The sequence below is a fragment of the Anguilla rostrata genome, chromosome 3, assembly GCF_018555375.3.
Source record: "Anguilla rostrata isolate EN2019 chromosome 3, ASM1855537v3, whole genome shotgun sequence".
Taxonomy (NCBI): Eukaryota; Metazoa; Chordata; class Actinopteri; order Anguilliformes; family Anguillidae; genus Anguilla; species Anguilla rostrata.
Window position 1 is genome coordinate 52,409,415 of NC_057935.1, and position 14,577 is coordinate 52,423,991.

The 14,577-nt window shown below is 39.5% G+C and overlaps 1 protein-coding gene across 1 annotated transcript in view; it reads right to left on the minus strand.

The window, feature by feature from the left end:
- Nucleotides 1-3,366: 3,366 nt before the first annotated feature.
- Nucleotides 3,367-14,577, minus strand: part of tsc22d3 (TSC22 domain family, member 3) — a 47,634-nt gene continuing 36,423 nt past the window's right edge. Inside the window, exons 2-3 of the mRNA XM_064328157.1 lie at nt 5,710-5,761; nt 3,367-4,985 (exon numbers count right to left, since the gene is read on the minus strand). Of these exons, the coding sequence (XP_064184227.1) occupies nt 4,734-4,985; nt 5,710-5,761 (304 nt within the window). The 3' untranslated portion in view covers nt 3,367-4,733. The remainder of the gene's footprint in view (nt 4,986-5,709; nt 5,762-14,577) is intronic.

The following is a 14,577-nucleotide window of genomic DNA, read 5'->3' on the forward strand; positions in this document are numbered from 1 at the left end:
GAATGGGTTTTAAACAGTCCATTAAAGTAGAGTGTATGTTTATGTACTAAGAATCTGAGAATGCTTGTGATTCCCATGCAATAGTGTGGCAATCGTATATTCCACTATATTCTATAAGGGAATGATCTTAACCATCAGAGACAGAAAATAGCATACAGAAATGACATATTTTGACTGAGAATAAACGGAGTAGGTGACCAATGAACCCCCTAGGAGCTACTAAACGGTTAATCTCACTTTGACATGCAAAGGTCTGAGCACAAACACAAATGGTATGGTTTTCCAGACTCTTCCTGTTTCAGTTTAGGTCTGTAGTTAAAAATGGAAATGACATCACCATTGCCTGAGGGACCTTACATGAGAACTAATTTGTAGGTTTAATTGGCACAATGCTATATCACAGCATATGGTAACATCACTTCACTGGCATCTCAGAAACTCACAGGACTACAACTGCAATGGAAGACGGATTTATAGATCTGCTGCTGGGTGTTAAAATCAGTTATTTTCATTTTAAAACATACCTTTGACCATCAAAATGTATGCACAGAGAACATAGGGTCATGTTCCCCGGACTGTATGAGGTGCAAATTTATAAGTTTGAGAAGCCAAAAACAAAATGCAGCCACTGGTGCAGTCACTGCGATAGCAGAGATAAAGAGATAAGCTACTAAAATTGTACAGCTACAATAGAGCAGAATAGCTAGTTCATGGGCTTTGATTCACACACCACTTATTTTTCCCCCCTTGTAAAAAGCAGACGAAGGGGAAAGACCTGGAGAGAGAGGAGCATGTCTCAATGGGATTGAGAGGAAGAGGGCTGTTAAGAGTTAACGACAGGGCCAGACAAACACAGGCGGGTGGAAAGGAGGGCAGCAAAGTGCTTTGTTTACCCATTATACCAAATAAGGTCTCCTGTTAGGCCCGTAGCGAGCTGCCGTCTCTCTCCTGGCTGGGCGGGACCGGAGCTCCAGGGACCAGCCCGCTGCCACTGCTCCACTTTCACACAGTCTGCCAGCGAGACTTCCAGAGACTTCCTGTCTGAGAGGAAAAAGAGTCTTGGGTCTCACTTTATTTTTCTCAGTTCCCTCAGCTTTTTCTGTAGACTGATTCTCTATAGGGAGAAGGTACAGACTCTTGAAATTAAGGAGTGTCACAGCCCAGTTTGCCTTTATAGTCAGGTCGAAATCTTTACTCAGAATCCAGACTCACCAGCCCTTTAACCATGTTTTGTCCTAATTGTCAATATTTTAACACTTTATTGTTTTGTATTACATTCATTTTATTTTTATAATTGTGTAATTATAATTGTGTAATTAAACTCTGGCCAATTTGTGCATGCTGTTTGCATGTTTATGTCTACAATGAATATTAACTACTTTGTACTACAGCAAAATCAGTTGCCCAAAAATGTGAATATAAGGATTGATTGATTAATTGCTTGACTAACTGATTAATAGGAACAATTGAGAAAGGAAGTCCATGCCATTTACATCCTTGCACTGTACAACAATTAAAACCACATTCAGACTGCAGATAAAAGTAGCCTAATTCCCATTTCTTCCCTCATTGTCATACCGACATACTATGTTTTCAAAACAGTATGAACAGCACAAAACCAGCATGGAGTTGCATCTGATTTGAGCCATACCTGTGTGTGGGGTATTCCCTCAGTTAAAGAAAAATCCCCTTCTGGTCAAAGGTACACCAGCAACGGGATGTTTACATCACTCTCCATACAATAGGTAACATTTCTTAAACTGGCAGCTCACTATTTCTATGACATCCATTTTTTGTCATAGCAGTTTGAGTTAAACTGCAACATCATGGCTGACGAATAACATCCTAAATCCTTAGGGCTGACAAGTAAAAAAAAACAAAAAAAAAAACAATTTCCCCAGTAAGCAGAGTTGCACCCTTACATCATGGGGAAAATGGATAGTAAAATCTTGCAAAGGCAGAAAAAATGTTATTCATTGGCACTTGAACATAACCAGCAGACCATTCAAAGCATAGGGCCATTTCTGGCTGCTCACATTAGTCAAAACGTTTTTTTTTTTCTTAAGCTAATAATTTGCAGTTTAGAATTTAGCCATAGCCAGTTGTATGTTGAATGTATGTTGAACCCATTCAATGATTGAAAGCCAAAAATGCACATGTGAAATGTGATTTTTTGATATGATGTTCATATTGTGTAATACATAAGCTGTAGGCCTGGATTCAAACAAATTTTCCTGGATTTTCTTCTACTCTGGCTTGTAAATAAGTGCAAATCTTGGGTCAGGTGTTTTATTCTTCCTCTTCTTCGAAAACACATTTTGCTGAGTTGAGCAATTGCCAAAACAAACAAAATAAAAACTTATTTGGCAGTTGACTGAATCTCACCACACTTGATATCTTTATTGTTTAAATAAAACCTACTGGGAATGCAGGTAGGTGAGGCAGAAGATTACCCAAAAAACCAGACAGACATGGTTCAAATTTTCGCTCAAAGAAACATCTCTATTGTTCATGGAGTAATCACCCTAGTTCCAACATCCCCATAACTGGGTCAGAGAGACTAGAACTACCAGCATACATGATCAGGAGACACACAAATTTGGGACTTTATCACACTATTGCAGTTAGCACCTTATATATTATTAGTGACAAAGGCCTAGTGAAAAACTATGAGTGGCAAAGGCCTGTGACTTTCAGTTATTTTCATTTCCAATGGAAATCTAGACTTTATTGTATAATACGTATAAACTGACAAAAGCTTCCAGATCCAGATTGCATTGTGTAGACCCAGAGCAAATATCGGACAAAACTGACTGGAATATGTCAAGAAGCCCTGGTGAAAATTTATGAATTTTTCTGAGTGGATGTAAAAACCATGTAGAATTTCCAACTTGTCGTAACACCATGTGACACAGGCCAAATGCTAAATCTGGGTATATGGTTTTAAGTATAAGAAGTTCCTCTACATTTTTTCCATGGAAACACCGCAGTGGACATTATTACAAATGTATTGGACAGCTAGCTGCACGAATCCTAGATGCCCTTACTGGCAAATGCAAATATCACTTCTATTAACATGGTGGGAGTCATGAGTCTCATCTAGCTCTATGTACTCCACTATGTATTCCACTTTCACAGAGACACACGGTTTCATTGCAACATTAACAATAAATGAAGTCTATTGGATAAAGCTGGCATCTCTATATTGTAACTTCACTTATCATGATTGGAATACCTAATGCTGTACAGGAAAATAATTTTAACAAATCTTGATTCGCACTAAAATACAAAACCAATAGAGAACTTAGCGGACTGAAATGTCTAAATGTATGCAAGCAGACAAGTAAAAAAGAGAGAAGAGTAGAATTTGTGTAAACATAAGGTTTATTGCAATGTGCATTTTGTATCCATACATCTTTGTGAATACCCGCAGTCCTATCTTCATGGACACAATACAGCAACAATACCCCTTGTTTTTGTAATTACAACTGCTAACAAGACTTCTCCCTGTGAGTTTAACACATGGTCCAGGTTGATTTCTGAGTATATGATGCAAGTCTTTGGTAGCTAGAAAAACACATCTTTCAGGTTGAAAATGTGTCCCTATTTGCGGATAACAGTCTGACACCTTTCTCTTGCTTTTTTAGGAGTCCAAGTTCGGTGTCAACAGTTCTATGGCATAAAAACAGCAGATCAGTCTTATACTGGGAGTGCACTTGCCGCAAAAAAAAAGAAAAAATCCATCAGTTGCATTTATCCACTGATGCAATTCCACATACTTCACTTTATGCTATGTACAAATTTACAGAGCTATGCAAATTTGTATGGATTTCTTCGGCATTATTCATCTCATGGCAGTTAGAATGCTCCTACCGACAAATCAAAAATATATATAAAACTTTGCTCTGTTTCACAAAACAAAGGTAAAAGAGCAGGACTTTAATCGATTCCCCCTTAAGCAGCATGACCCCGACTGCAGAGTACACAAGCAACGTGATCTATAATGAATCGCACAGTAATCAGTGACGCAGTGAGCAGATCAGCCTTGTTCAAGAGTCCCGCCCCTGGATCCTCCATACCAGGAGTTTTCGCTTTTCTTGGTTTTGTGAATCAAAAGCAAAAACTAAAACAAAACAAAAATTAAGAGAAAAAAAAAAAAAGAAAGATGAAGGCTGAGGAGGGAACTGTTCTGTATGGACGCAACTTTTTCTTTTTTTTTGGACTTCCAAACTGCCGCGCTTCAGAAGCGAGAAATCCACAGGGCTCTTGTGAGAGACAGGGTGGACGTTCTTCCCTCCCTCCCCCTTTCTCTGTCTTTCTCAAAGTCTCTGGAGCTTTCTTTTTTACTTGGCGCGCATCTGCCAAGCATTGGACGGTGCCATTCAGGCACACCCTGGGTCAGGACGCTGGGCCAGCCCTGTCACATGACCCTCTCCCCTTCGTCATGAGGGGAGCAGGGGGGGAGGTTGAGAAGACTGAGGGTCAGCCCCTGGTACTGGGGGGGTTCTCCCCTGTCCAAACACGACCATTCTCTGGCGTGTTGAGTGCCCTCTTTTACACATTCATCTTAAGATTACACAGAAAACAGGCTGGGCCGTTATGAAAGTCTTTGCTTTCGTTTTTTTTTCTCTCTCTCGTCTGTACAGCCAGCTTCGTAGAAGATGTGTATCGACACGGTTTTGGGCCTATCTCAGGTGAGGCCTGTGGCTCTGCCCGCCCCAAGACAGAGCCACTCACACGGCGGAGCCGGCGCTGCGCAGGCCGTCCTGGTCAGGCGAGTCCACCGGCTGGCTCTGCGCGAGCTGGGCCTCATCCGGGGGCAGACGGGACTGGAACTTCTCCAGCTGCTCTGGGCTGGCCAGGTTCTTCAGCAGGCTGTTCTCCCGCTCCAGCTGGTTGTTCTTCTCCGCCAGCTCCTTGATTTGCTCTTTCAGAATCTCCACCTCCTCCCGGACCGCGTACATCAGGTGGTTCTTCACAAGATCCTACAATGCGGAGGAGAGAAAAACAAGAGGGAAAGGCTATTAGGACTTGGTTACGTAAACACCCATATCCACACACCGTAGGAAACACTATACCGCATTGCAGACATGCTTGGTTTTGAAAGTATGCACAGACCAAGACAGGGTGACATACCCATATAAGGGTGCACATTGATAGCCATATGTACTACACGTGTTTGGATTTGTTTACTGTGACTGTTATAGCAGGGTGCAGAGGCTTTACAGGTTTACCAAAACCCCCCACCAATCAACTCTGAAATTTTCTTGGAAAATTCTTAAAATGTTCTTCTTTACTTATATCTAATTTTTCAGTGACAAAAGGGGCCAGTGCCAATTTCTGCAAATTTTAGACATCCTGAAAAACTATGGTGTGCGTGCAATTTTTCCACCACTGCCACTCAGCTCTCTACTGTGCAGTAATTGCCACTAAGGTCAGCACACTCGGGCACCAACCTTGTGAACTTTTGTCAATGCAGGCATAATCCAGAACCCTCAAACCAACAAGATAATACAACCAGATATTCTCGAGGGTTGGCAACAACCAACAATCAATACGGATATGCCCTATTCAAAACAACAAGATGGGAGGCAGCCTTAATGGGTATGTGTATATCATATCATATAAGCTTTCCTTTTTTTATTTGGCATAGCGGTGACTGCTACTATCATTTAACAGAATAGCTGGAAAAATACGGTTCTCACTTACCATTGCCTGCTCGATCTTGTTGTCAATCGCCACAACGCTAGCACCAGAGGCACTAAGGGGTAAAGAGAAAAGGGTATCGTCAAGGATCGAATCTGCTATTTTTGTACAAAACCCTAACAATATTAACAGTAAAAATACATCAACTAATGGCTGTTAGATTTGTCAGAACAACCCGATTCACAACTAAACTGGTAGCAGAGTAGCGGATGCAAATGTTAGTGTTACGCAACATAAATCTTGGAAGCAGTCTACAGTAGGCTGCATATGGAAAACACCAACGCGAAAGGTAGGCTTTTCTCAGACAGGAAAGAACTCGTTCAAACCGGTATCCCTGAATCACTAGGAAAGCCGACTACATCAGACGTGGCTAAAAACATTTGGTTCTTATTCAACCTAATAACGTAGCTACATGATGCGTAATTCAGAAACATGACGAATATTTAACTCGCATGTTAAATGTTAGCATTACGTACAATGCAGCTAAAACACATAAAGTAGTCAACATAAACAGTATTTTACTAATGCAAGGGGAATCAAGTGTATAGACTCTCAGTGCCAACTGGATTACAGTTCATGTCGAATGCATTCAGCATCTAAACAATTAAACTCAAACGATACATAGGCGCTATATATATATATATATATATATAATATATATATATAATATATATATATATATATATATATAAACACAATGTTTATCCTACACCAATCCAATCTTTTTTTTAACCTAACATCCACAAATTACATTCCTCAAAACCAAATCGCCCATTTTGCTAGAATTTGCAGATATGGATCAAACATTTCCGTCGTGCAAAACAATCCACATATTTACCTGTTGTCGAGTTTAACAGATACAACATCTCCTCCTAGCAACGAGGAAAAGAAAGAGATGGAATAGTTGTGCAGTTGATAGACTGCGACTTCCATTGGAGATTTGAACATTTCCGTGCTCATATTAAGTATGAGACCCGTTTGAATAATGCTTCTCGCCACTTTTGCGATGTGTTGTGTAACAAGATATAATCCCAGATTGCTTTCGTTTTAGGATTGAGAGTTGCTTAGTGTGAGTACTTCGTACTTCGGTTGCTATCCAGAGGAATGATTCTATTTCGGAGAACGGAGAATATATATGAACTCCTTACGTCATATGACGTACTAATGACGTTTAAATAAATTATTCAAATAAGGCTCCCGCCTACTATTCCCTATTTTTTACGGTCTCTGACTATTCCCCTGCCCGCTTTCTGAACCCTGAAGAACAGTAAATGCAATGTTGAAATGTTGAGCTACAGTGGGCTCCAGACCGATTTATCAAGAAAACAGTAAGGATTTGCATAAACGCGAATGGGCTAAATACGCATTTTATAGGCTCGTCAGCTGAAGAAAGTCATGTTTTCTCTTTTTAATAGAGAACATATTTATTCAACATTATGCTTAGATTCGAAAAGTGGTGTTGACATCTACAGCAATATTTTGGTATGTTACACATGGCATACTTTATTTGCACTCAACTCCAAGTATGTAATTAATGGTCATTGTACATTCTGTTCTATGCCATTGGAATTTTACCAGACTACTCAACTGCCTCCGCAGTGCCACTGTAATTTCCATCAATGCTTAGGGTACAGGTGCTGACAATCGCGCAATCTTCAATGAAGTTTATCGATTTATATCTTCCTGGTGATGTTGCAGATTGTTCCGAATGATCCTTGCAACATTCAGAGTTTAACTGAACGATTATCGATTCAGTTTGCAGTAGACTGTTCGGTTTTTAATAATAATAATAATTTGTATTTTTGATGTATGGATTAATATTTTCATTGCAAAATATTAATCCATACATCCAAAATACAAATTATTATTATTATTATTATTATTATTATTATTATTATTATTATTATTATTATTCGTTGTTCCTTTTGTTGTTGTTGTTTTTGTTGTTGTTGTAGGCTACGTGTTATATCATGGATATAATAATCAAATGTTTTACATGCTATTATTTCTAACAAACAAAAGAAAAATCTACAACAACAACAAACCCCTTAATTTATTCAGAGTAACTGCTTCCTGTTAAATGTTTTCCAGTCGCAGTGTTTTTCCTCCACCGCTCTCATCAACGTATACTGACCTCTACTGGTGAAATATAATATTATTACTATCCATGTTTTTAATCCAGTTCTGTTCAGGAGAAATGTGCTAGTGCTTGTAATTTAGACTCGAGAACAAATTCAAATGGCTAAACACACCATTCTTACAGAGAAATATAAATATACTGCTTAGCATACTAAAAAACGATACCTGCGTTGTATTGTTAATGATAATGTAATGAAATGACATGCATTACAGTTAAAAAAGTTTGATCCACATTCAAAGCAAGCACAGTTTACAGTGATGTATTAACAAAAAAGAAAGTAAAAAAGTGTAATATACTTTTGCCATGATTTTTTACCTTATATGAGTTAAACTCATTTAAAGACAACTATTTAAATAATTCCAGTCAGCGAAAGCCTTCGGAATATAGACGTCTAGAGGTGTGGAAATCTAGTTTGATAAATATTTTGACAATATAAACTATGTTTACCCCCAATATAGATCAGGTTTTACCCTGATATAGTCTAGCGCCATCCTAGTCAGCTAGAAAACATTCACCTTTTAATCTATTGTAGTCAGGTTTTCACTTGAATGCCTAGATGGTGTTTCATCAACTTTTCACTGACTTTTCACCACAAATGTTCACTGGGATGTCACAACCTAAATGTCCACTTAAAATGTACGTAAATGCATGAGTAAAGACCTCTTGTCTTGCTATCAAACCAGCCATGATAGTCTTATAACTGGTATCACTCTCTCCCTTTATACGGCAGGTCTTTTGGCAAGTACCTTGAAGGTGGAACATTTATGGCTATAACTGTGTCTATCTCTTCTGGTGTTTGATTACCATGTAAAATTCACTTTTGTGAGTCATTTTGACTAAATGCATTTATTAAATTACTACAGTGTAGTACTAAGTGTGTTAACCTCAATAATTGTTACAGGAAATGATTGACTAGGCTATCAATCTACATGTGTCAAAATGTGATCGAGTACGTATGCATCTAAAGAAACTGGTTCAGTAACTCTGACAGCATTCCTTTAAGGGCTTACAACAGCAGACAAAGAGAACGTCTTTGAAGGCCATGCTTAAATATGACATCAGAGCAGTTTTGGAGCGTTGATTCTTTTTCGAAAACAGTTAGGTGCTGAAAGTATATATGAGAGTAGAAAAAACAATTAAATAAAATAGTCAGTTGGTGACTGTTGACAGATGATGTTAAGTTCCACATTGAGGCACAGGTGATCTATATTCACATAAGTCCTGTCACAAGTTGTATGTGATATGAAAAAATTTCCCAGTCTTGCCTAAGGTTGGTCTTTCCCTAGTTACAGTACTAGTCCCAATGCTTTGGAACAGTCTTCTGTGAGGCTTTGTGAATTTGTGGAGAGTAGGCAGGCAACAGGGCGACAGTGTAGTATAATGTGAAACCTAAAAGTCGCAGGTTCGATTCCCAGGTTGGACACTGTCATTGGACACTACCCTTGAGCAAGGTACTTAACCTGCATTGCTTCAGTATATATCCTGCAGTATAAATTGATGCAAAAGTTGTACAAGTCGCTCTGGATAAGAGCATCTGCTAAATGGCGGTAATGTAATGTAACAGCATTGCAGGAGAATATTTGCTTTATCATACTGCTGCAAGCACTCTTTTCATTTCCCTCACCATGTATATTGAGGTTTGCACTTGCTAAGTGTCGTGTAAATGCAGGGACTATTTGTAGCTGTTGTTTTTTTTAAATATTCATGAGTGTTACGTCTAACAGATGCACCAGAACTCATACACACCCTGAAATAGCTGCCTTGTTGCTAAGTAGCTATTCCATGGGTTGTGAGCATCTCTGTCAGACCCCTGCAATGCAGTCACAATGGCATCTCCCAGTGCACTTCAAAGAGCTGAGTGCCAAGTACCATGGAAAGAGGAATAAATACATTACTATTACAGAAAGGGATATGTGTTATATACCAAGCTGAGTGACAAAACGGACATTAAATGTGGTTGATCTGCTTTGCTACATGTCATTTGGCATGAACTGAGATTCACTAGACTAATGGTACAGTGACAGGCTGGTCTGTTCATGGTGCTGCACTTGTTCTCTACAACAACGCGAATACACAATGATTCAGACAAGCTTCGGGTGGGGGTTGGGGGTTGGGGGTGAACGGGGGGGGGGGGGTTTGCTTGGGGGGGGGGGGGGTGGTGAAGCTAGTCGTGCAGACCGGGGAATCAGCACAAAAACAATAGCATAGAAAAAGCTATTTACGCCCTCTGAATACTGCACAATTAAAATGTATTTCAAAAAAATACATAACATTTAAAAACTTGCATTGTGTGGCCCATCTGTGGTTGTGGCCCTAAATGACCACATATAGCATTTATGCCAGCAGCTGGCTCAGCACAGTAGACAGAGGCATAGTGCCTTCACCAGAAAGTGGAACACTGTGTTTATTTTATTGCTGCTTGATTGAGGATATTTTGATGTATTCATTTACCAGGAATTCTCATCCAGAATGACATGAAGATTTTGGCACAGAGATAGAGATAATGGTCTACAGATTAAGAAATTGCCTAACATGTTTACAACCCATACTAATGGATAAACGAATGCCACAGAAAATGTTACCACACACAAGTGTAACAAAGAAGAAAAAGAGGAAAACGTGAACAAGGCTAAAATAAAAGTGTTGCAATCGCAATCATAAAGTGTACTAGTACTCACAAACTGGTACACTGTTCTTGCGAAATAGATCTTTTGGCATCAGAAAATTGCCTCGATTGACGAAAGTTGAAATTTGACTTTAAAAAAACAACTTTTGATTAGGCATTCTTATGAGAAGCTCAGTGAATTGACATGCCTCTTGGACCACACCTAGCAGAGGGCTCAGCTGGCTTTTACAGCATAATACCAAGGTGTTTCTATGAAAATAGTGAGCCCTTGACCATCTCTATTGTCTCCTACAAGTCCTGGTAGATGGGTGCTAAAAGCATTAAACCATGCATTGCTTTCATGTAGTGTTGTTTGCGAACCTTATGCATTTACTTGCCCTGACTTGTTCTCACTGTCTACCTGTGTTTAGCTATGACCCCAGTAACACCATCTGAATACAAAATTCCAAGAGATGGCCCATGAATTAAAAAAAAAAAATCACTTTCATTTCATTCAAGACAGACATATTATATCCCTCAGCACTGTCCAACAGGTGGTCCTACTGCATCTACATGTTGAAAACAAAATGAATACTAAAGAACAATAGATTATTTTGGGTTAGCATTCTGTGTTTAGCCAGAACATCCTGTGGTATAATCTAAAATGCAGCTTGCATTTAAATCAGTGCCCTTCAGGCATTTGCTGTTTGAAGGAAGATTTTTTGTGTCTGTACAAAAGTATGCTATTTTTTTGAGCATCAATCCAAAGACTTGAAGTCATTACACAACTATGATACCATTGCGGTCTGCACTTCTCTTTTCTTACTGAAATACTGAAATGAACTGCTTCCATTGGAAGTTCAAATAGCGTCTCTAACCCCAAAAGATACATAAAGTCAGCACACTCCTTGTACACTGTACAACTCCAAATGGCTCTGAAATGCAAGTCACTTCAGGATTCTACATGTAGAATATTGATATACGTGTTCAATCATCTCCTGTTCACTTTCCAATTCCCTATAAGCTACTAGACACGTCCCAACAATCTGGTCATGTTGAGAGTAATCAGCTTGATTTGTTACTTAGAAATACCTTTTCTGCTCAATGGTGGTCCGAATATATAGTCTGTCATATAATTAAAGTTACAGCCTCAACCTTTGCCTGGGATTGGATTTGGGTTTTTAGAGTGTTCTTCGGCTAAGGACAAACAGTACAGCAGCACTAGGGTTAGGGTCAACGCTGTCAGTTCAGTAAATTAATTGAAACTGAATTCATAAATTAATATAATAATATTCTATGAAGATATTTTCAAATTATTAATTGAATTTCAATTAATTTCCTGAATTGACCAAACTGAAATGGAAATGACCCAGATAAACACCAGTGTCTTGTGCCATAAGCTATGATGTTCCTAGACTAGAGGCACTGGCCATTTTGCAGATCCAGCTGGCTCAGATTCTCCTAATGCCTTCCAACACCATTCCATTTTGTTCTTTCATTCCAAAAATAAACATGTCCTAAACACTGAGGTTATAGTCGCACGCACAAAAATATTTGCCTGTCTCTGTATTCTGGGGTCTAAGCCAGGCTGTGAATTGATTTGAATTATAGTGTATGTATGGTATGGTGTGAAATGTTCTTATAATGTGCAATGATCTTCCACCAGAGGAAGCAAGCAAAAGGAATCATAGTGCAATTTATAATCACTAATAGAATCACAGGACAATTTATAAGTAGGATCACTACAAATCTTGCATATTCCTTTTCTTCTCACATCTGGCACCGTTTGATGATTGACACAAACAAATAATGTTGCCCACACCAAAACTGTGTCTGTTAACAAAAAAGGGAGATTCTTGCCGAAGGTGGGAAAAAATACTCCTACGGTTAAAGGGCAGTCCTCTCTGCCCTCTTTACAGAATACCTAGAATCGGAGTAGAAATGGGCCTTATCCGTGATATTAGCTAATATCTTTGATGTGTCAAAATGAGTTTGGTGTTTGGTTCGGTTTTCTGAAAGTGCCGATTTAGCATGTTATGTAAACGTCTCCATGAAACAATGCAAAAAGAAACAGGCTGTGTGTAGCTCTACACTAATGAGATTTACTCTAACGGGAAAGCACTGAACTCATATTAGCGTCTGTAGTACTTGTCCACCTTGATTTCATGCCATGCAGTACAGCTGCTCAATTCAATTTTGTGTCAAGGCGGTGGAAGGACTAGGGGTCCCCCATCACCATTCTCTTAATGTAATAGCCAGCAGGACTCAGTCAGTTAAATGGGCAAAGGTTAATCGCCTTCCCGTAAGACCATATGACCCACGCAGGCAACAGAATTAAACATTATTATGTTTTGTTGCCCACTTAATTATCTGCATTCATATGAATTTAATCTTTTATTGCTTTTATTTCATTTCTTTTATTCTTAGTTTTTTTAATTCCATGTATTTTATTATTATTATTATTATATTCTCTGTCAGTACAGTGTGGCCCAGAGATTATAATACAGGGCCACTCTCAATACAGTGTGGTCTTGTTGTACACTGCAGTTGCACTCTTGAGTAAGACTATGGTAATGTATTCAGTCATATGAATGGATAATGGGTAGATTGATATGTAGGAGCCTGTCGAGAACTTGTGTGTGGAAGCCTCTGGTTAGCAGTGTTCACACCATTGAGAGCACCATAGGTCTACTGTCCGTCACCCAGAAAGCGGGGGAGGGAACCCTCTACCTCTATTTTTTAAAGTTCAGCTGTTTGTTTCAGCTCTACACATTTTAGTCCGGGATTGTGCAATAGGAGAGAGGAACAGCGTGAAGTTCACGGAGTCGGGGTTGGATTAACAATCCTCGGAACGTCAGCGCCTGGCTCCATCGCGCTCGGTCCAACAGAGAAGAGCCTGTCACAGGAGCTGGCAGGACATCATCCCGCACAAAAGGGTCTTGTTGGATTGTGATTTATGATAAAGGCTGGCTTTGTGTGTACCGGGGCCAAGCTCTGCTCCTGGGCCTGGTTCAGTCCAGCAATCATCAGGTGTCCTCAAACTCCCAGGAGACATGGCCAGCTCCCAGGCGCAGCACTGTTTACAGCCAGCCTCTCCTCTCTTCTTTATTCTCATCTTTCCATGCAGAAGAGCCAGGAAAGAACGCTGGGCATTGTGAACAGTTCTCCGCAGGTTTAAGGAGGAAACTCAAAACTATCCAGACCTTAGGAGACATTAGATGCCCACGTGGATGACAGACTACTTCCTTAGAAAACATATCCTGTAAGACCCTGAGCGAGATAACAATTATTGTGCACTCCAAGTGAGATCAGAGTTGTGTTTGTCGTCCAGAGGTGCGTGTGTGCATACGTGTGTGTGTGCGTGTGCGTGTGTTTGGCTTTGCTAACGGCTGTTGTTTTGCAAACATTACAAAGGCTCGGGCTGCATTTAGAGCAGATAGTAGAGATTGAATCTACACATAGATGCCTCCCGCAGAGGCTGCAGGAGACGTCTCTGACTCCCTCTGCTCTCATACAATCCACAGTTACCATTTGCACACAATTCAACTGCAGTCCACAAGAGACAAGCATTATGATTGAGCTTCTTTTCATGACCCGTACAGAAAGAACACTATTACGCAGTTTCAGGCCAGAAAAAAATAACACAAGTGTTAAAATTAGGATATGATAATGTGTATGGAATTTTTGCTGTGCTGTTTTTAGTCACAAATGACAAAACGCATGAGAGTTGTATGAGAGAAAATACAAGTAAGTCCTGCAATTTCTAGAGATTTACGACAGGTACAGTAAATATTTATTTCCCATCTGTATAAAACCACCTTCCAGCATGGATAGGATTTTTCTGTACTTCATAAGTCTGAGTGCTCTGCTGCACCACGGGTATCATGTATGTTTTCATTGAAATATAATACTGTCTGCCTTGCCCTGCCCTCATCATAATAGACAGGCTACATTTAAAGCTGCTGTGCTAATCCATTTGACGTATTATATCGTCAAGACATTTATCTGCGCTTTAAGAGGCTTTTACCTGACAATTTCATTATATACATATACAGATCATTACATGTGTCTAAATCCCCCTCTGAGAGTCAACAATGAAACAAAGCTTCAAGAATGTACTTTGGCA